General features: G+C 38.0%; 1 protein-coding gene across 1 annotated transcript in view; it reads right to left on the bottom strand.

Moving 5' to 3' along the window:
- The window catches only part of MAN1A1 (mannosidase alpha class 1A member 1), a 169,400-nt gene that overhangs the window by 12,029 nt on the left and 130,571 nt on the right, over positions 1-26,800 (bottom strand). The window contains exons 6-10 of the mRNA XM_065888750.1: positions 22,641-22,764; positions 20,323-20,416; positions 11,612-11,727; positions 1,566-1,785; positions 644-816 (exon numbers count right to left, since the gene is read on the bottom strand). Of these exons, the coding sequence (XP_065744822.1) occupies positions 644-816; positions 1,566-1,785; positions 11,612-11,727; positions 20,323-20,416; positions 22,641-22,764 (727 nt within the window). The remainder of the gene's footprint in view (positions 1-643; positions 817-1,565; positions 1,786-11,611; positions 11,728-20,322; positions 20,417-22,640; positions 22,765-26,800) is intronic.

The following is a 26,800-nucleotide window of genomic DNA, read 5'->3' as shown; positions in this document are numbered from 1 at the left end:
TTTTATCATTTTCATGCCCAAAGACTAAAAGAAGCAATCATATAGTGGTTTTTTGAAACAGAGAGCAGGTTGGGGTAACTATTCCCAAGTTGCCCATAATCCTTTGTGGAATTAACCGATCACCTTTTTTATAGTCATGAGAACTTAATTTTATAATATGCCTTTCTAGATTTCTCCTTCAACACCAGAGTAGGTATATTTATATCACTGTTACATAAAGCAAAGCTGAAGCCAGGGATATAGGATGACTTAACTGAAAACAGTCTTGAATGGAAAGATGGCTGGTCAAAACTTTAAGCTTTAAAAATCATAGAAAAGTTGATATGCTAGATTTATAGGTATCACTGAACATTTTTTCCACAGACATTTTTCTTTCTTTCTTTCTTTCTTTTTTTTTTTTTTTTGCGGTATGCAGGCCTCTCACTGCTGTGGCCTCTCCTGTTGCGGAGCACAGGCTCCGGACGCGCAGGCTCAGCGGCCATGGCTCACGGGCCCAGCCGCTCCGCGGCATGTGGGATCTTCCCAGACTGGGGCAGGAACCCGTGTCCCCTGCATCGGCAGGTGGACTCTCAACCACTGCGCCACCAGGGAAGCCCCCCACAGACATTTTTCTATAAGAAACATAAGCAAATTAAAACGTCACCTCTACAGCTTCCCAGGCCCATTTCCTGTATTTTGGATCATGAGTCAGTCGCCACATGTACATGTAAGTCTCAACAACTTCTGGCCGTAGGATGTAGTATTTTTCATTTTGCCTCGTAGCAATGGCTTCAACACCGCCATCGAATCTGAAAGCTTCTGGTCCCAGTTTCACAACTAAAGGAGATGCAATGGAGGACAAGGGTTATTGTCCTAGACAATGTTTAGTGTCTATAACTTAAATGAAACTAGAAAGTACCTTACAACATTCAAGAGAGGTGCCAAAACAATCATTTTAAGGAATAATTATAAACACTGTATAATAAGCAATATTCAATATACCTTTATAATTTATTCATTGAAAAGAGTCCATTTTAGAAAATGGTAATGATCCCTTATTTTCTTTCATTTAACCACCATTTACTGAGTACCCACTGGGTAGGTGCAAAGCACCACCTTATTAGTGAGCTAGAAAATCAGTGGTTGAGAATTCTAAGTCATTATGTCATGAAGGTTATTTAGTATTTGTACATCAAACTCCTATTTTTATAAGAAGGCTGCCAGACTCATCATATATTTCATGGAGATTCTGGGAAGATTAATAACGGTTTATAACATACCAAGTTTCTTTTGGGACAGAGACTCTCACCCAATGTTATTTACCTAAAGCAGGACCAATAAGTTAGACAGACTTAACCCTTTATGGCCTGGATTTTTGTTTCTTGGTAAACTAAAGGTAAATATTTTTATACAGAAGAGTAATGCCTCTTAAAGTAAAAACAGAAATTCCTTTAAGATATTAATCATGATCATCAAGTTTCATCAGGCATGGTGGATGTTCTTTTGATGGCAACAAATGGACAAAGTTCCTTACTGAATGAAATAAAAAGCACATAGACTGTGTATGAAGAGTAACAGGTACTCACATGTGCGATTGTAAGATTCATGACAGGTACGGGCAATTTCAGCCCCGAGTTGAAGGTAGTGTTGGGTCAGGCCTTCAGGAGCGTCATCTGCCCCGAGGGCAAACATGCCTCCCGCAAAGCAGGTCAGGTGGCCCATCTTGTGTTCCAGGAGGCCCCCTTTCCACTCTGCGATGTAAGTCAGTCCGTTACGTGACTTCCGGATCAAGTGAGTCTCAATTGCCTGAAAATAATACTTATTTTCAACATTTTGTAATCTCTTCTCAGATTTATAACCAAAAACACCACAACATTAAAAAAAGATAAAACGTCACTCACGATTGATTTGAGTTTGTTACTACAAATCCAATTCGACCTGAAATTTCATGTTATTGCTCTCTGTATATGTCCTCTAGTCTATGCCTTATTAGTTTGGTTAGTTATAATTAACACTGTTGGGCCAGCCCAGTAGGTTTTTCTTGGTTGCATGCCCAAACACTTGTAGTCCTCATACTGAAAAAGCTGTTTCCTTTTCAAAGACAGGCCACTGGTATAGTGGTAAGAGCTGCTTTAGTGCATTTCCATTTTCACAAATGGAGAAACAACACAAAGCACAGGCTCTACCATGAATGGTGAACAGACCATATTTGTGTATAAAATCCAGGCTGGTGGTCCTACCCCTCCTTTCTCTCTCTTAGGCTTGGAGGGGTAGCAAAACAGAGTGGGAAAAAGGAGCTGTTCTTGAGTCAATCAGATTGCTTGGCTTCAAATTCCAGCTCTGACACTTACTATCTGTAAATTTGTGGGTAATTTGCTTACTGTTTCCTTAAATCTCAGTGTCCTTATGCATAAAATGGGAATAGTAGCATCCACTGTGAAAACTGCAATATTTTGTTTATAAAGCAGTCAGTACTGTGATTGGCACTTGATAAAGGTCATTTATCATCATCACATCTCCACTGTGGTACCACATGAATTAAATTCCTCCTTAATAATTCTTTTAAAAAGGACATTAATATACAATGAATAAGTATTTTTTTTTAAAAAAAGAATAAAGGTCTGTAAATTTGGGAGAAATGATGTTTACAGAAGTGGCTTGTTAAACACCTTTTATTTCTGCCCCAGGACTGTTGATAGCCTTTTGAATAAACAAAATAAAATAAGCCCTTTTTAAAAAAAAAAAAACAAAATTGTAGTGTAAGTGCTTGGCATTACTATTTTTAATTACTTTAACAGGAAATGCTCCCCTGCACCCCCAATTACTTCTTGGAAGGAGAAGGGCTATGATTGTGTCTATAACTGTTATACTATTATAAAAAAAGAGAGGATTTTAGGAATCACATTTGGGAATACAGGCATGGCTCATTTTATTGAGCCTTGCTTTATTGTGCTTTGCAGATACTGCATTTTTCACAAATTGAAGTTTTGCAAGTGTCAAGCAAGTCTATCAGCGCTGTTTTTCCAACAGCGTTTGCTCTTTTCATGTCTCGATGTCACATTTTGATAATCCGCAATACTTCACACTTTTTCGTTATTATTATATTCGTTAGGGTGATCTGTATCAGCGATCTTTAACATTACTATTACAACTCACTGAAGACTCAGATGATGGTTAGCATTTTTTTTTTTGCGGTACGCGGGCCTCTCACTGCTGGGGCCTCTCCCGTTGCACAGGCTCCGGACGCACAGGCTCAGCGGCCATGGCTCACAGGCCCAGCCGCTCCGCGGCATGTGGGATCTTCCCAGACCGGGGCACGAACCTGTGTCCCCTGCATTGGCAGGCGGACGCTCAACCACTGCGCCACCAGGGAAGCCCAATGGTTAGCATTTTTAAACTAAGGTAAGTACATTGTTTTTTTAGACATACTGCTATTGTACATTAAACAGCCTAGAGTACAGTGTAACTATTAAGTTTATATGCACGGGGCAACCAAAAATTTCATGTGACTTGCTCTACTGTGTTATTCACTTTATTGCAGTGGTTTGGAACTGAACCCACAATATCTCCAACGCATGCCTGTAGTAGACAGAGACAAAACTTGTGATACAGAAGAATGAATGAAAATGAATGCAGAGGTAGATAAAACCTCTCCTTCCTTTATTGGAAATAAACAAATGAAACCAAGACGGTAAGAAATAAATGAACGCACTACTGTGCGCATTAACTGTGGTTAAGCTAATTTTATTGATGGTCTAGTTATTACATTAATATTTCATTCTTATTTAATGCAACTGAACATCTTAGCTATTTATACTTCTCATAGCACAAATTGCAGTAAAGTCCTTCAAGCAGACACTTGTTCATCACCCAAGAAATTATTCTTTTCTACATGGCAAGAGTAGTAGCTTTTGAGCACGCATTAGAGAAACATTATTACCCTGTTACAGATCCTGAATAAAGTACTATATTATTTTTGGCATGATTCTGACCAAGTTGCTATCTCTCAAAATAAATTACAACGAAGTTCCAAGACTTTTAAAACAATGTTTGTGTGGCAATGGGAAAATGTAAATAAATATAAAGGAGGAAAAAATAGTCTTTAGTGGCTCTAAAAAATTTTGTGTCAAGCCTACGGAGAATTGATTAGGAAAAAAGAGTATTGTATATTTTGTGATTTCATCCTTCTATATTTGAAAAAAATTAGTTGGCTGTGCCTATAGAATCCTAAATGCCTAATACATCACCTGCCCAGGTATCATTCACTCCAATGGACTGTCTTGCAGCATGAGCAACCACCACTATGGATTCTTAGTATGGCCTCCAGGTGAGGCCATAACAGCCAGTTGAAAACTCAAAGTATTTCATTATTAACACAACGAAAGAAAACATGCCACTCTGGGATTAAATGATTTCTAAAATGCACTGGAAGCTAAAACTGATGGACTACATCTCCAGTACCTCAACTGTCTGGAACAATATTGTAAGGTATCCTCTCTTTCATAATAATGATATTTTAAAGTACAAGAAATACAAAGAAATTTTACTATGTAAGACATGACTACTTCTTAAAATCAGAAGCGTAACTGTTCTAGCTTTGCTTTCTATGTTGAAAACACACAATGGATTGAAAGTGTTTTTACTATTAAGAGAAAGAGGAAACACTTTGACTTCATTTGCTCTTAATGGATTTTCCTGTCAATGGTTTGTCTAAATATAATATGCTAAAAGCTGTGTGGGTATAGTTCTCAAAACGGGAGGTAAAGTATTTCAAAGAGTATTTTAAAGTTGTCTTTCCTGGAACATCAAGATCCTAGGGGGCCACTTTAAAATTAGAATAATTAAAATGTCTGCCAGGACTGTAATTAAAAATGACATAATGGAAACCATACTGTATGGAGAACTCCCTGGTTTAAAACCTGAAACCTCATAGGAATGAAGAAAAATAAACTTAAGAGTTTGCTTTTAATGTTTATCATGTCCTTTAAAGGCTGTGCGAAATGAAGGCCAATGTTCTAACTAAGGTGTCTGGTTCCTATATGTGAAATAGTAAAGAGCTGTGTCTGCTCTACTTAGTCAAGTTCACTACTGACCTTGGAGGGAACCAACGTAATATTAAATCCAGTCAACTAGAGCAGTGCAAGTTGTATTTATATTTTAACAATTAAGTTGGTGTATTGTAAAATCACCCAGAATTCCTTTTAGGGACACTTACTTTAGAACAATGGCAACATCACTGGAATTACAAATATCCATTTTTCCCCCTGAGAATTATTATTATTATTTTTGCAGTATGTGGGCCTCTCACTGTTGTGGCTCCTCCCGTTGTGGAGCACAAGCTCTGGACGCGCAGGCTCAGCGGCCATGGCTCACAGGCCTAGCTGCTCCGCGGCACGTGGGATCTTCCCGGACCAGGGCACGAACCCATGTCCCTGCATCGGCAGGCGGACTCTCAACCACTGCGCCACCAGGGAAGCCCTATTATTATTTTTTTTTAAAAAATTCTAATTTCATATCTAAACTATGTAAGAGGCTGAGCCCAACAGGACATCTCCCACATAAGGCCACTTCTCTAAGATTAGGATATGTAAGTTACCTACCTAACACATAGAAATAAACATAGAGAACTGGGAAAAGGGGGAGACAGAGAAATATGATCCAAATGAAGGAACAAGACATAGCCTCAGAAAAAGAACCAAACAAAGTAGAGATAAGCTATATACCTGATAAAGAGTTCAAAGTAATGATCATAAAGATGCTCACTGAACTCAAGAGAAGAATGGATAAATACAGTGAGAATTTCAACAACAAAGAGTTAGAAAATATAAGGAAGAAACAGAGCTGAAGAATACAATAATGGAAATAAAAAAATATACTAGAAGGGGGCTTCCCTGGTGGCGCAGTGGTTGAGAGTCTGCCTGCCAATGCAGGGGACACGGGTTCGAGCCCTGGTCTGGGAGGATCCCACATGCCGCGGAGCGGCTGGGCCCGTGAGCCACAACTACTGAGCCTGCGCGTCTGGAGCCTGTGCTCCGCAACAAGAGAGGCCGCGATAGTGAGAGGCCCACGCACCGCGATGAGGAGTGGCCCCCACTTGCCGCAACTAGAGAAAGCCCTAGCACAGAAACGAAGACCCAACACAGCCATAAATAAATAAATAAAATTAAAAAAAAAAATACTAGAAGGAATAAACAGTTTGTTAGATGATACAGAGGAATGAATTAGTGATCTGGAAGACAGAGTAGTAGAAATCACACAAAGTTGAACAGAAAGGAGATAAAAAAAGAAATTAAAAAGTGAGGTTAATCCAAGAGATCTCTGGCACAACATCAAGCATACTAACATTTGCATTACAGGGTCCAAGGAGGAGAAGAGGGACAGGAAGGGACAGGGAACTTATCTGAAGAAACAATGGCTAAAAACTTACCTAACCTGGGAAAGGAAACAAACATCCAGGCCCAGGAAGCAAAGAAAGTCCCAAACAAGACACACCAAGGCACATCATAATTAAAATGGTAAAAATTAAAGATAAAGACTCTTAAAAGCAGCAAAAGAAGGGCAACTAGTTACCTACAAGAAAACTCTCATGAAACTATCAGATGTCTCCTCAGCAAAAACACTGCAGGCCAGAAAGGAGTGGCACAATATATCTAAAGTGATGAAAGGGAAAAGCCTATAACAAGGAATACTCTTCTTAGCAAAGTTATCATTCAGATTTGAAAGAGAGATAAAGAGTTTTACAAACAAGCAAAAGTTGAAAGAATTTAGCACCACTAAACTGGCTTTATAAGAAATGTTAAAGGGACTCCTCTAAGCAGAAAAGAAAAGGCCACAACTAGAAATATAAAAATTATGAGAGGAAAAACATCACTGGTAAAGACAAGCAGATAGTAAAGGTAGTCGATCAACCACATAAAGCTAGTAAGAAGGTTAAAAAACAAAATTAGTAAAATCATATATATCCATAATAAGTAGTACGGATACACAAAACAAAAAGATGTAAAATATGACATCAAAAACATTACATGTGGTGGGGGAAATAAAAATGTAGAGTGGTTAGAACGTATTCAAGCTTAAGAGATCATCAACTTAAAATAATCATATATACATATAAATGATGTTCAATATGAACCTCTTGGTAATTACAAACCAAAAACCTATAATAGACACACACACTCAAAAAAGAGGAAGGAACACAACATAAAGCTAAAGACTGTAATCAAATCACAAGGGAAGAGAGCAAAAGAATAAGAAAGAAACAAAAAAGAACTACGAAAACAATGAACAAAATGGCAAAAAGTACATACGTATAATAATTATTTCAAGTGTAAATGGACTAAATGCTCTTATCAAAAGACATAGAGTGGCTGAATGGATGAAAAATCAAGACCCATATATATGCTGCCTACAAGAGACTCATTTCAGATCTAAAGGCACACAGACTGATAGATAAAAAAGGTTATTCCATGCAAATGGAAATGGAAAGAAATCTGGAAGCAATACCATATCAGACAAAATAGAATTGGAACAAAGACTGTAAAAAGAAACAAAAAAGGACATTACATAATGATCAAGGGATCAATCCAAGATGAAGATATAATAATTGTAAATATATATGCTCCCAACATAAGACCACTTAAATACATAAGCAAATATTAACAGACATAAAGGGAGAAATTGACAGTAACACAATAATAGTAAGGGACTTAAACATCCCACTCACATCAATAGGCAGGTCATCCAGAAAGAAAATAAGGAAACACTGACCTTAAGTGACACATTAGACAAAGAGACTTAATAAATAGATAATTTAAGAAAACTGAGATTATATCAAGCAACTTTTCTCACCACAACGCTATGAGACTATAAATAAACTACAAGAAAAAATGTAAAAAAACATAAACATGAGGAGGCTAAACAATACACTAGCAACAACCAGTGGATCACTGAAGAAATCAAAGAAGAAGTAAAAAAATACCTGGAGACAAGTGAAAATGTAATCACACTGATCTAAAATCTATGGGACACAGAAAAAGCAGTTCTAAGAGGGAAGTTTATAGCAATACAAGCCTACATCAGGAGACAAGAAAAATCTCAAATAAACAACCTAAACTTACACCCAAAGGAAACAGAAAAAGAATAAACAAAACCCAAAGTTAGTAGAGCAGAAATAAGTAAAATAGAGACCAAAAAACCACAATAACAATAAAAAAGATCAAAGAAACTAAGATCTGGTTCTTTGAAAAGATAAACAAAATTGATAAACCTTTAGCCAGACTCATCAAGAAAAAAAGAGAGGGCCCAAATAAATGAATCAGAAATGAAAGAGGAGCAGTTAAAATGATACCATGGAAATAAAAAGGATGATAAGAGATTACTATGAACATTTATATGCCAATAAAACGGACAACCTAGAAGAAATGAAAAAATTCCTAGAAATATATAATCTCCTAAGATGGAATTGGAAATATAAATAGAAAATATTAATAGACCAATTACCAGTAAAAAAAATTGAATCAGTAATATAAAAAAAAGTTCCAACAAACAAAAGTTTGGAATCAGTTGGCTTCATGGGTGAATTCTACCAAACATTTAGAGAAGAGTTAACACCTATTCTTCTCAAACTATTCCAAAAACTGAAGAAGAAGGAACGCTTCTGAAATTCTATACGGCCAGTTTTACCCTGATACCAAAACAAAACAAAACAAAACAAACAAAAAAAATACAGGCCAATATCAGTGATCAACATAGATGATAAAATCCTCAACAAAACATTAGCAAACCAAATTCAACAATAAATGAAATGGATCATACACCATGATCAAGTGGGATTTATCCCAGGGATGTGAGGATGGTGTAATATCTGCAAATCAATCAATGTGCTATACTACATTAACAAATTGGAGAATAAAACTCATATGATCATCTCAATAGATGTAGAAAAAGCTTTTGACAAAATTCAACATCCATTTATGATAAAAACTCTCAACAAAGTAGATACAGAGGGGATATACCTCAAGATAATTAAGCCCATATATGACAAATCTATAGCCAACAGCATAATAAATGGTAAAAAGCTGAAAGCAAGAAGATCAGGAACAAGGCAAGGATGCCCATTCTTGTCATTTTTATTCAACATAGTTTTGGAAGGCCTAGCCATAGCAAATAGACAAGAAAAAGAATAAAAGAAGTCCAAATTGGAAAGGAAAAAGTAAAACTGTCACTTTTTGCAGATGACATACTATATATAGAAAAATCCTAAAGACACTACCAAAGAAGCAGGACTGGGCTTCCCTGGTGGCACAGTGGTTGAGAGTCCATCTGCCAATGCAGAGGACACGGGTTCGTGCCCCGGTCCGGGAGGATCCCACATGCCGCGGAGTGGCTGGGCCTGTGAGCCATGGCCGCTAAGCCTGCAAGTCCGGAGCCTGTGGCCCGCAATGGGAGAGGCTGCAACAGTGAGAGGTCCATGTACCACAAAAAAAAAAAAAGCAGGACTAATAAATAAATTCAGTAAAATTGCAGGATACAAAATTAATATACAGGTATCTGTTGCATTTCTATACACTAATAACAGACTATAAGAAAGATAAATTAATAAAACAATCCCATTTATGACTGCATAAAAAGTGTAAAATACCTAGGAATATATCTAATCAAAGAGGTAAAAGACTTGTACTCTGAAAAGTATAAGACATCAATGAAAGAAACTGAAGACAACACAAACAAATGAGAAGATATACCATGGTCATGGATTGGAAGAATAAATATTGTTAAAATGACCATGCTACCCAAGGCAATCAACAGATTCAATGCAATCCCTATCAAAATACCAAAGACATTTTTTATAGAACCAGAACAAATAATTCTAAAATTTGTATGGAACCACAAAAGATCCCAAATAATCAAACCAATCTTGAGAAAGAAGAACAAAGCTGGAGGTATTAGACTCTCTGCTTTCAAACTATACTACAAAGCTACAGTAATAAAAACAGTACGGTACAGTCACAAAAACAGACACATAGATCAATGGAACAGAATAGAGAGCCCAGAAATAAACCCATGCTTATATGGTCAATTAATCTATGATAAAGGATGAAAGAATATACAGTGAGAAAAAGATAGCCTCTTCAATAAATGGTGATGGGAAAACTGGACAGCTACATGCAAGAGAATCAAACTGGACTACTTTTTCACACCATATATAAAAATAAATTCAAAATTGATTAAAGATTTAAGTGTAGACCTGAAACTATAAAACTCCTAGAAGAAAACACTGGCAGTGCACTCTTTTGACATTGGTCTTAGCAATATATATATATCTATATACACATATAGATATGTGTGTGTGTGTATATATATATATATATTTTTTTTTGATCTGTCTCCTCAGGGACGGAAAATAAAATAAAAAATAAACAAGTGAGACTACAACAAACTAAAAAGCTTTTGCACAGTGAAGGAAACTAACCAAACAAAAAAAGTGAAAAGGCCACCTACTAAATGGGAGAAGATATTTGAAAATATATCTGATAAGAGATTAATATCCAAAATACACAAAGAATTCATACAACTCAGGGATGCAATATACAGCTTAAGGAATATGGTCAATAATATTGTAATAACTTTGTATGGGGACAGATGGTTACTAGACTGATTGTGGTGATAATTTCATAACATATACAAATGTCAAATCACTATATAGTACACCTGAAACTAACATAATATCATACATCAACTACACTTCACTTAAAAAATAACTATTTAAACTAACACAACATTGTTAATCAATATAAAATAAAAATTAAAAAAAACTATTTAAGGAAACAAACACCACATAAAGTATCTACCTAACACACTACTTAGTACACAGAAGGTAATTCAAATATTTATTCACTCTCATTCCTCCTCCATCACAAAGGACTTTTGAAAACTATTAATAATCTTCGATTAAATATTAGTTTGGTTAGTTCAGATTTTTTTTTTTTTTTTGCAGTACGCGGGCCTCTCACTGTTGTGGCCTCTCCCCATTGCGGAGCACAGGCTCTGGACACGCAGGCTCAGCGGCCATGGCTCACGGGCCCAGCTGCTCCGCGGCATGTGGGATCTTCCCGGACCGGGGCACAAACTCGTGTCCCCTGCATTGGCAGGCGGACTCTCAACCACTGCGTCACCAGGGAAGCCCGCAGATTTTTATTTGAAAGTACTATTTATCTCTGGAGGTAAGTTTACTTCAAAGGGAGGTAACCATTAGGATTGTCTGTAATCTCGGGCAATTTTAACTTCCTCAATTTTTAGAATATATAATAAATTCAGGATTTTTTCCTCTCCATAATTTTAACTGTGACTCTAATAGGGAACTCATACTTGTTGAAGAAAAATACCCTTTTTAAGATGTGTGAATCTTAACTGAGGTTTGAACCATGGAAAAAACTTTTAACTACCCTATTAGAACTAAACATTATCAAGTATGATTATTATTGTTATAATTATATTAGCACATATTGAACTCTATCTAACTGGAAACATTTTTTAACCCACTCAGGTAGTATTCCATTTTTTCATTAAAGCTTGATTAATATGCAAGTTATAAGTTAGTTGAGTGGCAACGATGATTTAAATTTGGGTTTACCTTAATAGCATCGAAATACATCTTCTTAGCTTGTAGATCTGTCTTGTCAGACATTAACCATGCCTTTAGCAAATATTCATAAAAGCTGTCTCCAAGTCCTCCAACTGACACGTGATCTGCAAAGAGAGGGAAATGAATTTTAGACTGATTCAGACTTTAATTCAGATAATGCAGTAAAATCATATTAGTAACTAGGATGCAAAACCGTTAAGTCAACTGCAACTCAATGTTACATTTAAATTCCAACAAATCTCGTTTTTGAAAGATATTCTGAAATGAGCTGATGTGCTGTTAACTAATGTGATATACTTTAAATAATTACCAATACAGTTTTGTAAACATGCAGATAAAAAATATATAATCAACCCTAATTCTAAAACTCTGTTTCTTTAGTAAAAATACCAAATTAAAATGTTTCACCATATTCAAATATATTTTTAATTGCTTTATCTCTCAATAATAAACTATGTCAAAGCTGTATCATCAAATCTTAAAAAAAACAAAAAAAAAACTGGCTTGCAGTATAACCAGAAGCTCCTCAGCTTCTTGTATTATAATTTTTATTATTTGATAGGTTTTGTAGTGTTATTAATCTGAAGGGTCAAAATCCTTTGAGAGGTAAGAAAGAAGACAGGGCAGGAGAAGTTTTTCTTTTTAATACAGTTACCCCTCCATATCTGTAGGTTCCCCATCAGTAGATTCAATCAACTGTGGATTGAAAATATGATAAAAAAATTTTAGGAAGTTCCAAAAAGCAAAACTTCAACTTGCCACGCACAGCCAAATACTATTTACATGGCATTTACATTGTATTTACATAGCATTTACATTGTATTAGGTATTATAAATAATCTAGAGATGATTTAAAGTATCTGGAGGATATGCATAGGTTATATGCAAATACTGTGCCATTTTACATAAGGGACTTGAGCATCCATGAATTTTGGTATCCCTGGGGTCCTGAAACCAATCCCCTGCAGATAGGGAGGAATCAATGTACTCCATTCCTACAGTCCCCCTCCACTGTCATTTATTATGCCAGATCCACTACATATTTATATTATTGCTATACAAACAGTCTTTGACTTATAGGTAGGTAATCCTCATTAAAAGTGAGAAAACTGAGGCTTAGAGAGGCTAAATGAAATTATAACATTGGTAGGTGCCAGCTAACTCTTCAGCCCACACAGGGTCTCAAACTTGGAATCACTTGCTCTCTAACATATAACACTAAATGTACATATTCTTTGGCCTACTGTTTGAATTAATACTGTTACTTTTCAAGCACATTTACCTACAAAAACGAAGACATACTCTCTTTGAAATATCATTCCTAGAATTCATAGAGAATTTGCGCATTAATAAGATAGTCTTATTTGGGAAATTTGCATTTGAAGTTTCATAACTCGAAACTAACTTTATGTATCTATTAAAAAAATAAAACCTTTTTTAGTTGATTTAGTTACACAAAAGTAAATTGGTTTTTATACTACTATCAAGACAATTTTCTCCTGAGTCCCACCCAACAGCTCCACTTGGACATGGGGACCTAAAATTGAACACAGGTTAAAAGTGAATGTATTATCTTTTCCTCCTCAACCTTATCTTAGCCTTGGTCCCTATCTCACTAAGTGGTGCCACCATCCTGCCAAGACTGCACAAGTCAGACATCAAATAGTCATTCTTTACCTCTTCTCTCCTTCACTCCCATATTCAATGAGATACCGAACTCTACTAATTTTACCTCCAATGTATCTCTTAAGTCCATCTACTCCTTCCTGTCCTCACTAATATGATTCTGGCCCAAGCTACCACTATGCCCTGCCTGAGTCTGCAATGGCAAATTATCTGGTCTCCTGCACTGTGACAGCATCTTGCTATTTAAATTTATTAAAATTAAAAAAAAAAAATCAGTTCCTCAGCCATACTAGTGCTCATACATGTGGCCTGTGGCTACTGCACTGAAGAGGGAAGATACAGAACATTTCCATCATCACACAAAGTTCTGATGGCAGTGTCACTCCAATCTATTTCCCACATTAATGAATGCCAGAGCAACCCTTTTAACATGTGAATCAGATCAGCCCTTACTTGAAGCCTTCAATGATGAAGACTCAAATCCTGGGTCTCTGGAGACCTGGGAGGCCCTGTATGACCTCAATCTTCTCTATATTATCAGTCCTGCTCTATCTGCTCTCTGCCCTCTTGCTATATGGTCCCTCTTTTGGTTTCTCAAAACCATCAGGCTGCTTCCCACCTCAGGGATTCTAAAGGCATTGTTCTCTCTGTCTGAAGTGAGCTCCCTGATTCCTTTTTCCTTCATTTAGTAATCCTTACTCATATTTCATATCTGATGCCCACTAAGTTCTCTCATTATACACTTTCTGATAGCACACGTGTACCACACCTGCACTTTCATAAGATGGTGAAATTTTTTTTGTCTCCTTCATAAGATTATATGATCCAGGAGGGCAGGGACCAGACCTATTATGTTTCCCAGTCCACATCAGCTCCTAAAAAGCATCTTGCACATAGTAGGTACTCAGAAAAAAATTGATGAACAAAGCAAAATTCTTTTAAGTCAGTCTTATTAAGGACTACACCTATTAAGCCCAGAAGGGCTATATTTTTAAGTAAATATGGATTTTCTTTTGCAGAAAGTCCAGAATTAGTTTTAATTTTAATGTAAAGTTAGTCTTTTTATAATTGTAAGGCTGATCCTTAAAATAGCAGTTTGAAGTGACCTTTACAATTTCCTAAATAAATCGCCACAGAAACCTCTGACATTTACAAATTAAATAGACTAAGTACTATCTCATCGATAATAAGCCCTGTTGTTATAAATATGATTGCAGGAGACAAATGCAAGTGATGTGTGGTAAAGCAAATCACTGTCCAGTTACTGTCAAAATAACGGGGACTAAATGAAGTAACAGGAAATGATGGCCATGATCCAGACATGTCCTTCAGAGTTAAAGCAATGAGAGCTGAAAACTAACAGCCAGAAGCAGTTTCATTTTCTTCTCCCTTGGGTTATGATTCTACAATGAAGGAAGAAGCAAGCTTGGGCATTTGGTGATTTTTTAAAAAAGGAAAAGGGTTTACATATTTGTTTTAATTAATGTTGCTAAGTGCTAGTTGATTTTCTATTTTCCTACCTATAAAATTTTTATATTTGGAAAGAATCAAAATAAAGGAACATAAAGGAACATAGAGGAGAAACAAGAAAAGGTCTTTTTGATAATTTAGCATATCACTCACTAAGCTTCCCCCATGTCTGGATGACTATTTGTGTTAGCTGTGTAAATATCTTAGTGGCTGTAAGAGAGAACATGCTTGATTTTATCAGCAGGAAAGGACTGTCTACTTCTAGAAAAAACATGTATGGTATTCTTATTCCCAAATATTCTAAACATAATGTGTATAATAGCTACTCAAATATTATGTTCTTTTATAAAAGGGTTAATGTATTCTTTTCTATAAAAGGGGTAATGTATTCTTTTCAATAGGATTGGGTCACATAAAAGGATTCCTAATACTTAAAAAGAGGGAAAAAAAATCAAAAGAATCAAGACAAAAAGGATTAAATACTCAGTATCTTCACTTCTTAATTTTATAGACTTCATCTGAACTTCTCTCAAAGCAATCCCCCAATGATACTAGTAACACCATATTTTATAGATACACACACACACACACACACACACACACACACACACACACACATACATATAATGTTGTTATGTTAACCGAAGAAGGGTGATAATTGTTCTGTTTATAAGACACGGAGCCCCATACTTGGCCTCAACAGTCAAGAGAGATTATCATTGACCAGGACCAGATGCTGCCTCTCAGCCACAACTGAGGAGCAGGAGACAAATTGTTCAGAGAGGAAAAACAGAACCATTGTTAAAAGCAGAGGCAGAGGGCTTCCCTGGTGGAGCAGTACTTGAGAGTCCATCTGCCGATGCAGGGGACACGGGTTCGTGCCCCAGTCCAGGAAGATCCCACATGCCGCTGAGCGGCTGGGCCCGTGAGCCATGGCCGCTGAGCCTGCGCATCCGGAGCCTGTGCTCCGCAATGGGAGAGGCCGCAACAGTGAGAGGCCTGCGTACCGAAAAAAAAAAAAAAAAAAAAAAAAAAGCAGAGGCAGATTGGATACGGACTGCGTGAGTATTCACAAAACTCAAGTAAGCTCCTACTAGCTGTAAGATACTATGTGCTGAGTTAACAAATATGATGAAGTCACTGTCCTCAAAAGTTCTGGATCCATAGGAAGATGGGTATGTATATGAATCATTAGGAAAAGACTGTGATAGGAAAGTACCCAAAGGGTTGGGACAGAGGAGGAAGAAGGGGGCGGGCAGAGGAGAAGCGGGTGCTAACAATTTCCAAGCAGTGTCTTGAAGAAAGCCACCTAGAAGAAATGGAGATTGGGCTGGTTATTGGTGGAGCCAGAAGTGCAGTAAAAGGGCTGAGGAAACAGCACAAGCCAAGACCTGGATGTGGCCAAGCAGATCTTGATTAAAGAATAAAAAAAAGTGTGTCTTCCTTGTGGCTGGAACACAGGATGGGGGTGTGGGAAGAGAGACAGGGGACTCATGAACCCTATTTGTTTTTCCATCAGGAATTGGCCCATAAACAATCCAATTACAAAGGGCCCTTTGTACCACGAAGCATGGCCAAATCCGTAGTGTATCGGTGACCCAGAAGGTGAAGCTGGGATGTTCCAGAACAACTGACTTTTTGTCCCTCTTCAGTGACCTCTAAATCCTATATCACAGGAAGAGAAAAGTAAATCATAGAGACTTTTCTTCAACTTTTGAAATCTTTCGTGAGAAGGAGAACTTTAAAAACGCTTGTCCTTTCAGAGAATCTTATCTAGTTATTTTGAACTCAGAAAGCTACTCAGGTTCTCTTTTATCCCAAATACTAGAGTGGCCCTCACACTTTTTAGCCTCAGCACCCTTTAACACTCTCAAAAACGAATAAGCACCCTAAAGAACTTGTTTATGTAATATCTATCAATATTTACCATATTGGAAATGAAAACAGAATTTAAAATATTTTATTAATTTATTTAAAGTAATAATATACCCATTATATTAATATATAGATTTTTCATAAGAATATGTTACATTTCACAAAACAAAAATAATTAGTGGGAAGACTGATACCACTTTACGTTTTTGCAAATCTCTTCAATGTCTGCTGTACTAGAAGACAATTGGATTTTCATATCTGCTCTACATTCAATCTGCTGCTATATGTTGTTCTGGCTGAAATATATGAAGAAAATTCAGCCTCACACATTTGTACAGTTGGAAAGCAAAGAGTATTTTGATAGTCTTTTCAGATAATTGTGGGTAATTTTTCTTTGGTACTACAACAAAACTTGACAGGTGGTCAAGGTTTTTTAACAGTTGCAATGTGGAGTTAGAAACCACATCAATTAATTTTTGTACTATTACATTAAAATCCATTGGGCCATCTTGCACTTTGAATGCACTTTTTCTCACACATGATTTTATAGCAGCATGCATTGGTCATTTGGAAGATATTGGTTCACTGAATTATGCACATCTTCCAGATGTTGATACATTTGATTATACAACATTGAAAAACCATATTTGTTAATCATCACCAATCTCAGCAGAAGAGTCTTTTAGTGTTGGTGAAAGACATTAAGGTTACGGTGGCAATGTGCAAGCTTTTCAAAATTCTAATTTTCATTTAGAAGCTCAAGTTTTACCTTTGGCACAGATACTGTTAGTTTTGCTTGAAGCAACGTGCTCACTTTTGCGACCACGTCTATCAATTACCCAAGTCTGAATAACCAGTTTGTCTTCAGTAGTTCTTTCAAGTAAAAATGGTGACTTGTGAAACAACATGCGGCTAGTTCAGCTTGCAACTCAATCACACGAGTGCTTTCCTATGAGGCAACCACTATTTTTCATCATGCAGCAGAAACACCTTAAGCGTCCTTTCCATTTAATCATACAGAATATTACAATGATGTGCACTCAATGATTGAGATTTACTAGAATCAGTCAATTTTTTGCTTCATTAAGAGCATTCATGAGTGAAACTGGCATCTTTTTATTTGTTATCTGCAGTGAAGGATATGATCATAGGTATATCTCATTTTATTGCCCTTTGCTTTATTGCCCTTTGCAGAGCAGACACTTTGTTTTATAAAAATTGAAAGTTTGTGACAACCCCGCATTGAGCAAGTCTATCAGCATCATTTTCCCAACACCATTTTGTTCACTTTGTGTCTCTGTTTGAAAATTTTCACAATATTTCTTTTTCATTACTATTATATTTTTATGGTCTATGTGATCAGTGATCTTTGACATTACTATGACTTACTGAAGATGGATAGCATTTTTTAGCAATAAAGTATTTTTACATTAAAGTATATACAGTGTTTTTAGACATAATACTACTGTATACTTAATGGACTACAGTATAGTGTAAACATAACTTTTTTTTTTTTTTGCGGTACGCGGGCCTCTCACTGTTGTGGCCTCTCCCGTTGCAGAGCACAGGCTCTGCACACGGCAGGCTCAGCGGCCATGGCTCACGGGCCCAGCCACTCCGCGGCATGTGGGATCTTCCCGGACCGGGGCACGAACCGGTGTCCCCTGCATCGGCAGGCAGACTCTCAGCCACTGCACCACTGGGGAAGCCCCCTAAACATAACGTTTATATGCACTGGGAAATAAAAAAGAATGTGTGACTAGCTTTATTGTGATATTTGATTTATTGCAGTGGCCTGGAACTGAACCCACAATGTTTCTGAGGTATGCCTGGTGTTAGTACTATCTGGTGTCTCTGCCATGGCTATCACTATGGCTTCAGCAGTTTTACCCACCATTGCTTTTGCAATGTAACTGCAACTGTCAGCACAGTAAAAAAGGCAGAAAGTCTTAGTGTTATTATAAAAATATAATAAGCTTTGATTGTGTAGATGCCCTGAGAGATTTCAGGGATATCTAGTGATCTGCAGATCACACGTAGGTTAAGTGGCAACCTTGACTATGGTGTTGTGGTCTCAATGCTAGGGCCTTCCATAGACATTATTAACACAGACATAGATTTTAGCACATTTTTTCTACTACATTATTCTTTAAGAAAAATACTTGTAAAGTAGCAGTGAGGCATAATCATCTAGGAATATCATATTTAAATATAAAGAAAAAAACTCAAATTAGAGTAAAATTTCAAGACGTCGTCAACATCTGCGGCACAGCTAGACATCTCACTTAGGATTTTTCATTTGCTCTCAGGTGCTGCTTAATCTACCACTGTTTTTCCAAATCAGCTTGAGAACATTTCTTTCAGCTACTCTGAATCTTTATATGCCTGGTTAAAGTCCCTAAGGATCTGAAGTGAGGGCTTCTAGCACAATACTTTCTTCTATGGTGAAGTTGGCTCTCCTGGCAGGAAGCCTTTATCTGCTGGCTTAAAATTGACTAAAGCACCCTGTTTGCTCTTACAATTTCTCAACCCTTAAAGACTCAGTCTCCTCTCCCATCCTGTAGCCAAACAGAAAGAGAAAATGTTATGAAATAGAATACTCTAGCTAATCTGGGTAAACCCTGCTAGTCATTAGCACAAAGGAACAATTTTCTTATCTATATAACCAGTTTATTATAGGCTAGCATCCCCACAGTACCCTGACCAGATATTCCCTTTCTGATTAACAGCTTTAAATGTGCTCACAGATCATCATGCTCACAGTTATGCATGAAAAATGAACAATCTAGTTCCCCTGGTAACATTTACAGTCTGTCTTATGACAGAAGCCTATTTATTAAAGGAACCATGCTCCCTTTCCCCTTTTCTAAAGATTCTCCAAGAAGATTTGTGCTTTTCTTGGTGTTCCTTCTCTCTGTTACTAGAACAGTGCTGGGTATCATAAAGAGCTAAAACAATGCTTAACTTTTTTTTATTATTAATTACTGAAGTATAGTTGCTTTACAATGTTGTTCGTTTCTGTTGTACAGCAAAGTGAATCAGCTATACATATATATGTATCCCCTCTCTTTTTCATTTAATTTTAATTTAATTTAATTTAATTAATTATATATATATTTTTGGCCGAGTCGCATCTTAGTTGCGGCACATGGGATCTTTGTTGAGGCATCAGGATTTTTCCTTGCGGCACGCGGGCTTCTCTCCAGTTGTGGTGTGCAGGCTTCTTTCTAGTTGTGGCATGCAGGTTTTCTCTCTCTAGTTGTGGCACAGGGGCTCCAGAGTGCGTGGGCTCTGCAGTTTGCAGCACTTGGGCTCTCTAGTCGAGGCGCACAAGCTCAGTAGTTGCGGTGCATGGGCTTAGTTGCCCCGTGCCATGTGGGATCTTAGTTCCCCTACCAGAGATCAAAGCTGGGTCCCCTGCACTGGAAGGCGGATTCTTTACCACTGAACTACCAGGGAAGTCCCTATATCCCCTCTCTTTTGGATTTGCTTCTCATTTAGGTCATCACAGAGCACTGAGTAGAGTTCCCTGTGCTATACAGTAGGTTCTCATTAGTTATCTATTTTATACATAGTAGTGTATATCTGTCAATCCCAATCTCCCAGTTCATCACACCACCATCCACCCCCCACCCCTGGTATCCATACTTCCATCCTCTACGCCTGTGTCTCTGCTTCGCTTTGCAAATAAGTTCATCTGTATCAACAATGCTTAACTTTTGACTTACATTGAGCCCATTGTCCACTATTGGGATTCAGATAGTTAGGATAAAGGCCTTGTGGTTTTTCCAGGTTGTTCAGTATTGTTCGAATATTCATTACCTACATTAGAAAATGGAATGTTACTATGAAAATATGAAAAACAAGTTTGGTGCCATTCTTCTCTGTTTCTTGATTACATTTTTCCATGTTAGAAAAAAAACCCATTGATTTAAATGATGCAGAATTAGAGCAAAGAGAGTTGCCACCAGCTTACAAAAATAATAACTGTAAGTGAATACAGTCTACCATATGCCAGACACCATAGAAGAAACTAGGATGTATCAGTGGATAAACAAAGTCATTACCATTTTGGAATTTGCATCCAGTGGAGTGAGACAGCTAACAAACAAATAAATATATCAGGTGGTAATAAATGCTATGAAAAACATACAAAAGAGTAATGGGACAGAGTGATGTGAGGTGGTGAGGCTGTACTCTGTTAGTCAGGGTGGTCTGGGGAGGCTACTGGGAGAGGGTTTCAGCAGAAATTTAAAGGAATGAAGGAGTAAGTCATGCAGAGCAATGGAGGAAGAGCACGTGGGCAGAAGGAAGAGCAAGTACAAAAAAGTCCTGAGAAAAGAGTGGGTTTGGCAAGACCACCAAGGGTGGAGGTGAGGAAGTGAAGGGGAGAATGTCGGAGAGCCTAGAGGTGGCCAGGGCCCACATCTTGCAGGCCTCACAGACCATAATGTGGACTTATCTTATTCTGAGTGCGACGCAAAGCCACTGAAAACTTGTGTTTTTACAGGATTGGTGTGATTGAGGGGGCAAGGGAGGAAGTGGTAGTCAGATGGCTACTGCACAGTCCAGGTAAGAGATGATGGATCCCTGGACTAGGGTAGCAGCACAGGTAACGGGATACAAAGGATTTCTTGATGGATTGGATCTGAGGTTTACCAAAAAGAGAGGAACCAGGATGACCTCAAGATTTCTGGTCTGAGACATTGGGTAAACTGAGGCGTCTTTACCCAGATAATGAAGACTAGAGTAAAAGCCAGTGTAGGGTCTGAGACATTTTAAGTGGGAGTTGTCTGACAGACCTTTCAGTGGAAATGTTGAATAGGTACTTAGCTATAGAGCCTGGAGTTCAGGGGACAGGTTGGAACTGGAATTACAAATGTGGCGTTAACAGCCTACAGACAGTATGTAAAGTCATGAGACTGGATGAAATAATGGAGAGAGTGAATGTAAAAAGAAGAGGCCCTGGTTTGAGTCTTGGGGTTTTCCAATGTCTAGAGGTTGATGTGATAAAGAAGATCCAATATAGGAGACTGAGAAGGAGCACCTGGCAAAGACGGAGGCAAGCCAGGGGCAGAGAATACCTGTGGAGAAGGAAGTGATCAAGTGTGCCAATGCTGAGAGGGAGAGGGAGAGGGGGAGGGGGAGGGGGAGGGGAGGGAGAGGGGAGGGAGAGGGAGGGGGAGGGGGAGGGGAGGGAGAGGGAGAGAGGGAGGGGGAGGGGAGGGAGGAGAGGGAGGGGAGGGAGGGAGAGGGGAGGGAGAGAGGGAGGGGGAGGGGGAGGGGAGGGGGAGGGGGAGGGGGAGGGGAGGGAGAGGGGGAGGGACATGGGGAGGGAGAGGGGGAGGGGAGGGGAAGGGGAGGGCAGGGGAGGGGAGGGGAGGGGAGGGGAAGGGGAGGGGAAGGGAGGGGAGGGGGAGGGGGAGGGAGAGGGAGAGGAAAATGGGGAGGAAAAGGGAGGGAGAGGGAGAGGTGAGAATGACTACTGGATCTGGCAACACAGCCCTCACTGGTGTGGCTAGGAGAAAAGCCCCAGCGGGAGAGCATTCAAGGGAGTGGGAGTCAAGAAGAGAAGATAACAAACACAGACAACTCTTCCAAAGAATTCTGCTGTAAAGGGGAGCTGACAAGTGGGGTGAGTGGTGGGGTGATGGGTGTGTTTCCTGAAAATTAGAAACTGATTCAATTGCTACTTTGCATTTGTAAAACACTTTGAGTTTAAAAAGTCTTTCATGTATACGGTTCACACAGTCCACAAAACACTATAGTTTTAGATAAGGGAAAAGCTTCAGAGATGTAAAGTTACTTGCTTGAGGTGTAGAGAATCAGACATGTAAGGCCCTCTTGCACTGAGTTAGAATGGTGCTGTGAAAAGAATGGTTTACAGTTTGGTTAAATGAAATGCTGCATGTAACAAAACTTCATAAAGGGCTACATTAAAATTGGTGCTTCTTTTCCACATTCCATATTACTAAATCTCCCCAGAGAGGGATATTGTTTCCAACAAGTACTTTTTTGCAGTGCAAGGTATACTGAAGAATCTCACCTTATCAGCAAAGATGGGGTTTCCTGATAAGTAGCTCAAGTGTATAAACTCCAAATGCAGAGTTCCAAATTCTGCCAAAATACTGCTGCCTCCTGAGGCCCAGGGCCAATTCCTTCCAATCCCACTAAAGAAGAGAAGAAAGTGAAGAGTTATGGGTCAGAATGATTCCATTTTTTGCAGCTCTAAGTAGAAGTGAAAGAGACAGCTTTTGAATAATGACACCTCAGTTAATAGTTTGCTCTGTATATTTTAAAATATCCAGTGTTGCTTTCTTTGGCTACTGGTTTCAGGCTTTGATTCCTATCTTCAAATTGAAAATTACTTTTGACTTAAGTCAGAAAGAAGTTGTTATGTGCTTGCTGCTGATGAACAAATCTTTTAGAAGGTACAGGTGCCATAAAGAGATATACACCCAAGTAGAATACAAAACAAAATCAGACCAAAACACCGCTATCATGCTCCATATCCCATATTAAGCCTTTCAACATTTTAATTAATTTCAGTCTGAGAGTCCAGGGACTTTTATAGACATTCACATTATATACAACATTTTTCTTGGATATAAGATGTATTTCAAAGATTCGTTAGTTATATACTCATTCCACCCTGCTTTAAACTTCCTCCCCGTTTACTAGACTTCCTTTCTTGTTTCCCTTCACACAATTTTACCTATTTTCTAAGGCACTCGTGTATTCCATGACCTATTTAATCTATGCTCAAGAACTTCAACAAAATTATGTAATTCAAATCTGAAAGAGGTCAAAGGAATAAGCTTAAAAAATTATTGCCTTGTGGCTCATCTTAGTGAAATGCTTTTTAAAAAGAGTTAGTCCTAAACATATACTGACACAAATACACATAAAGTGGCTCTTGAGACATGGTCATACCCTTGGGTACAGTTTATGTCTGGAGAGCTACTTAAAATGTCAAACACAGGTGATAATTCAAATAAAGTCAATGATTCTCCTGACCAATATATTCTCTTCCAGAAAGCTGAAAACCCACATTTTGGTTTTCATTCAGACTTACATTTACTGCATGCCTACGCTTTGCCAGGGACTATGCAGGGCACTGGGTTACAAGGATCCTTATAATGAATAAATCACTCTTAAGGACCTTATAGCATAATGGGAAAGAAAGACCTAAGCGTAAATAATTCCAATCACATACAGTAAGTGCCAAGTTAAATGTGTGAAGTGTTCTGAGCACCTAGGGCCAGGACATGCAATCCAACATGGAAGGGATCACAGAAGGCTTCTTCGAGGCGAGTCCTGAGTAGATTCTTGAAGGGTAAATAACAAGTAGTGAGGGAAGAATGGAGAGAAGGAGAATCTGGACACAGAGAGACACACAGCAGAAGGGCTAGCCAGGAACCTGAGGTAGCTCCTGAGACTGGTGAGTGGAGGGAAGGGAAGGTGGCAGGAGAGAAGGCTGCAAGGTTAAGTTGAAGCCAAACCTTGCAGGCTTGTGGATTTCTCACTTTCCTCTCTTTCTAAGTTGGCCCCATTGACATACTGCTCTCGGTGTCCCCTAGGTTTCCTATCCCCTTTGTTTTTCATTTTACACATTCACAGCCCTGGGTAAACCCTTCCAGTTCTGCCACAGGCATGCTGAGGATGCTGATGAAAAGGAAAACAATGGTGACAATCGGGTGTCTGACACTGTAGGCTGCCACCCTCTTACTCCCTGTTTCTTTTTGGAGTAAAATCTAGATTTTGCTCCCAAACACGGATTTATAGTAAACCTAATAAAAAAATAAACAGAAATAAAAGACAGAGATCTGAAAACCACATATTCATTTATTTTAGAAAATGCCTTACATTTATTAACTTCTGGGACTGAGAGTCAGTTTTTATTTTCATCGTTGGCTTAGATCAAAGGAATATCCAATCATCCAAATAGGATGAACAGCTACTTTCAAATTTTATTAACATATGGCAAATGCATACAGTAACTGGTCACTAATTTGCCATCATGACATGTTATGTTTTTATTCCAACCGTTCTATCACTGACCAAAGTCAATAAACCTATTTAGCAAAACTCCAAATTTCTATGTTCCAGAGAAACTATAAAAGCCACGATATCAGGGCAAGAGGGAGTGATGACTTCACCCTGGAGAAGGAAGAGGACAGCATGCCAAGGAGCCCAGCCCAGTTTCCAGAGCTTCAGGGACTTTTCAGGTTCTTTTCAAGTTCAGGGTGTTAGAGGCTATGGCAGCACACTCAGATGTGAAACTTAAGCTGTATATGTACTAAATAAAATTCAAATTACTTTTGTATGCAGGCATTTGTTCTCTGCTATTATTGTGGTTAATCAAGAAAAAATCAGAGATATACTGAAAAAATTTCAATATGTTAAAAGAAGATTTAAAGGTTTATATATATATATATATATATATATATATAAAATGTCTTTGTCTTTGCACACATTCATATCAGAAGGAAAACAGCACTGTATCACTAATTATACAGGGAGCAAAATATTAAAAGCACTAGCAAAGGCTGCATCATGTGAACAGAAAGGAAGCTGGGTTTCGAATACATATATATTTATATGAAAGTATAGCTTTGGTTGCCATTCTTTCAATCTACAAAATTACTGTGTTTCAGTAAAATTATAAGATCAATGGTTACACTGGCTCTTAAATGTAAATCAGGGAAGGGTTTCAAGAAAGCAGATAGGGCATCATTATATCTAGATATTAAATAAGGTCATTTGCCTTTTCTTAGGCAAAGCTGCAAAGACATGGAGATTGGCCTGGAAAGCATGAGGCACATGCCATGGGCCATCACAGCTGAAATACCTGTGTGTCGGGGAAGTGGCTGCCTACTTGCACAGCAAATGTGTAGTGAGTCAGAACCAAGTTTTGGTCACTCACAGAACAATTTCTAAGATCTTTTTTGTGTTTAAATTCTATGAGTCTATTGAAAAATCTATATATTTATATGGCTCTAATTTCTTTTTTTTGGTATTTTTATTTTTTTAAAACTTTCTATTTTCTATTGCAGTATAGTTGATTAACAATGTTGTATTAGTTTCAGGTGTACAGCAAAGTGATTCAGTTATACATATACATGCATCTATTGTTTTTCAAATTCTTTTCCCATTTAGATTGTTACATAAAATTGAGCAGAGTTCCCTGTGCTATACAGTAGGTTCTTGTTGGTTATCCATTTTAAATACAGCAGTGTATCCATTTAAAATACAGCATATATAAAATAATATATACGGACAGTGGGCATTTGACATGAATATGGTGAGTCTGTGATAAAGGGAAATGAGTCAAGAAAGATTCTGCTCCCTTGGTCTGGGAGTCAGGGTGCCCTGGGCATCCCATGATACCAAAGGCTAAGCTTTCTAGACCTCTGGCTCAAAATGAATTTAATTTGAGAGACTAGGGGATTTTAAACGTCTTTAACTTTAGTTCTGCTATCATAGTACTTTAAAGGCAATCATGTTCTCTTATCTTTATTTTACAAGCACTAATAATATTTTAGAAAAATATTTTAAAGATAAAATAACAGTTTGTGTTCAGAAACTGTATGTTCCATAAGGCAGGCATGAAAGGGAAGAACATTTAAATATTGCCAATATTGTTATAATGACTGCATTTTAAGCCAAATATTGCCAATATTGTTATAATGACTGCATTTTAAGCCAAAATGATGACTCAGCATATGGAAATATATACAGACACAAAAAGGCAATTAACATGACTGGGGAGCTGTCAAGTGTTTGGTTCAAAGAATCCTGGAATAGAACTTCAAACTTTGCTATCATTCTAATTTCATTTATTTCGGTTTCCTCCAATCTCCAGTTCTTCCATTTTAAATTGGAGTATTATTTAAAACATGTGTCTCAACTTTTAATTTAATTTAAAATTTCACTATTCTACAAAGGTAATAATTCTTTGAAAGTAAAACATCACATCAGAAAATAACTAATTATGGCAATTGCAATTAGAAACATGTCTTTTAAAATACTGAGTTGTGGGCTTCCCTGGTGGCGCAGTGGTTGAGAGTCCACCTGCCGATGTAGGGGACACAGGTTCGTGCCCGGTCCGGGAGGATCCCACATGCAGCGGAGCGGCTGGGCCCGTGAGCCATGGCCGCTGAGCCTGCGCGTCCGGAGCCTGTGCTCCGCAACGGGAGAGGCCCG

The sequence above is a fragment of the Phocoena phocoena genome, chromosome 12, assembly GCF_963924675.1.
Source record: "Phocoena phocoena chromosome 12, mPhoPho1.1, whole genome shotgun sequence".
NCBI lineage: Eukaryota > Metazoa > Chordata > Mammalia > Artiodactyla > Phocoenidae > Phocoena > Phocoena phocoena.
Note: the sequence above shows the minus strand (reverse complement) of the source record. Positions and strands in the feature narration are given on the sequence as shown.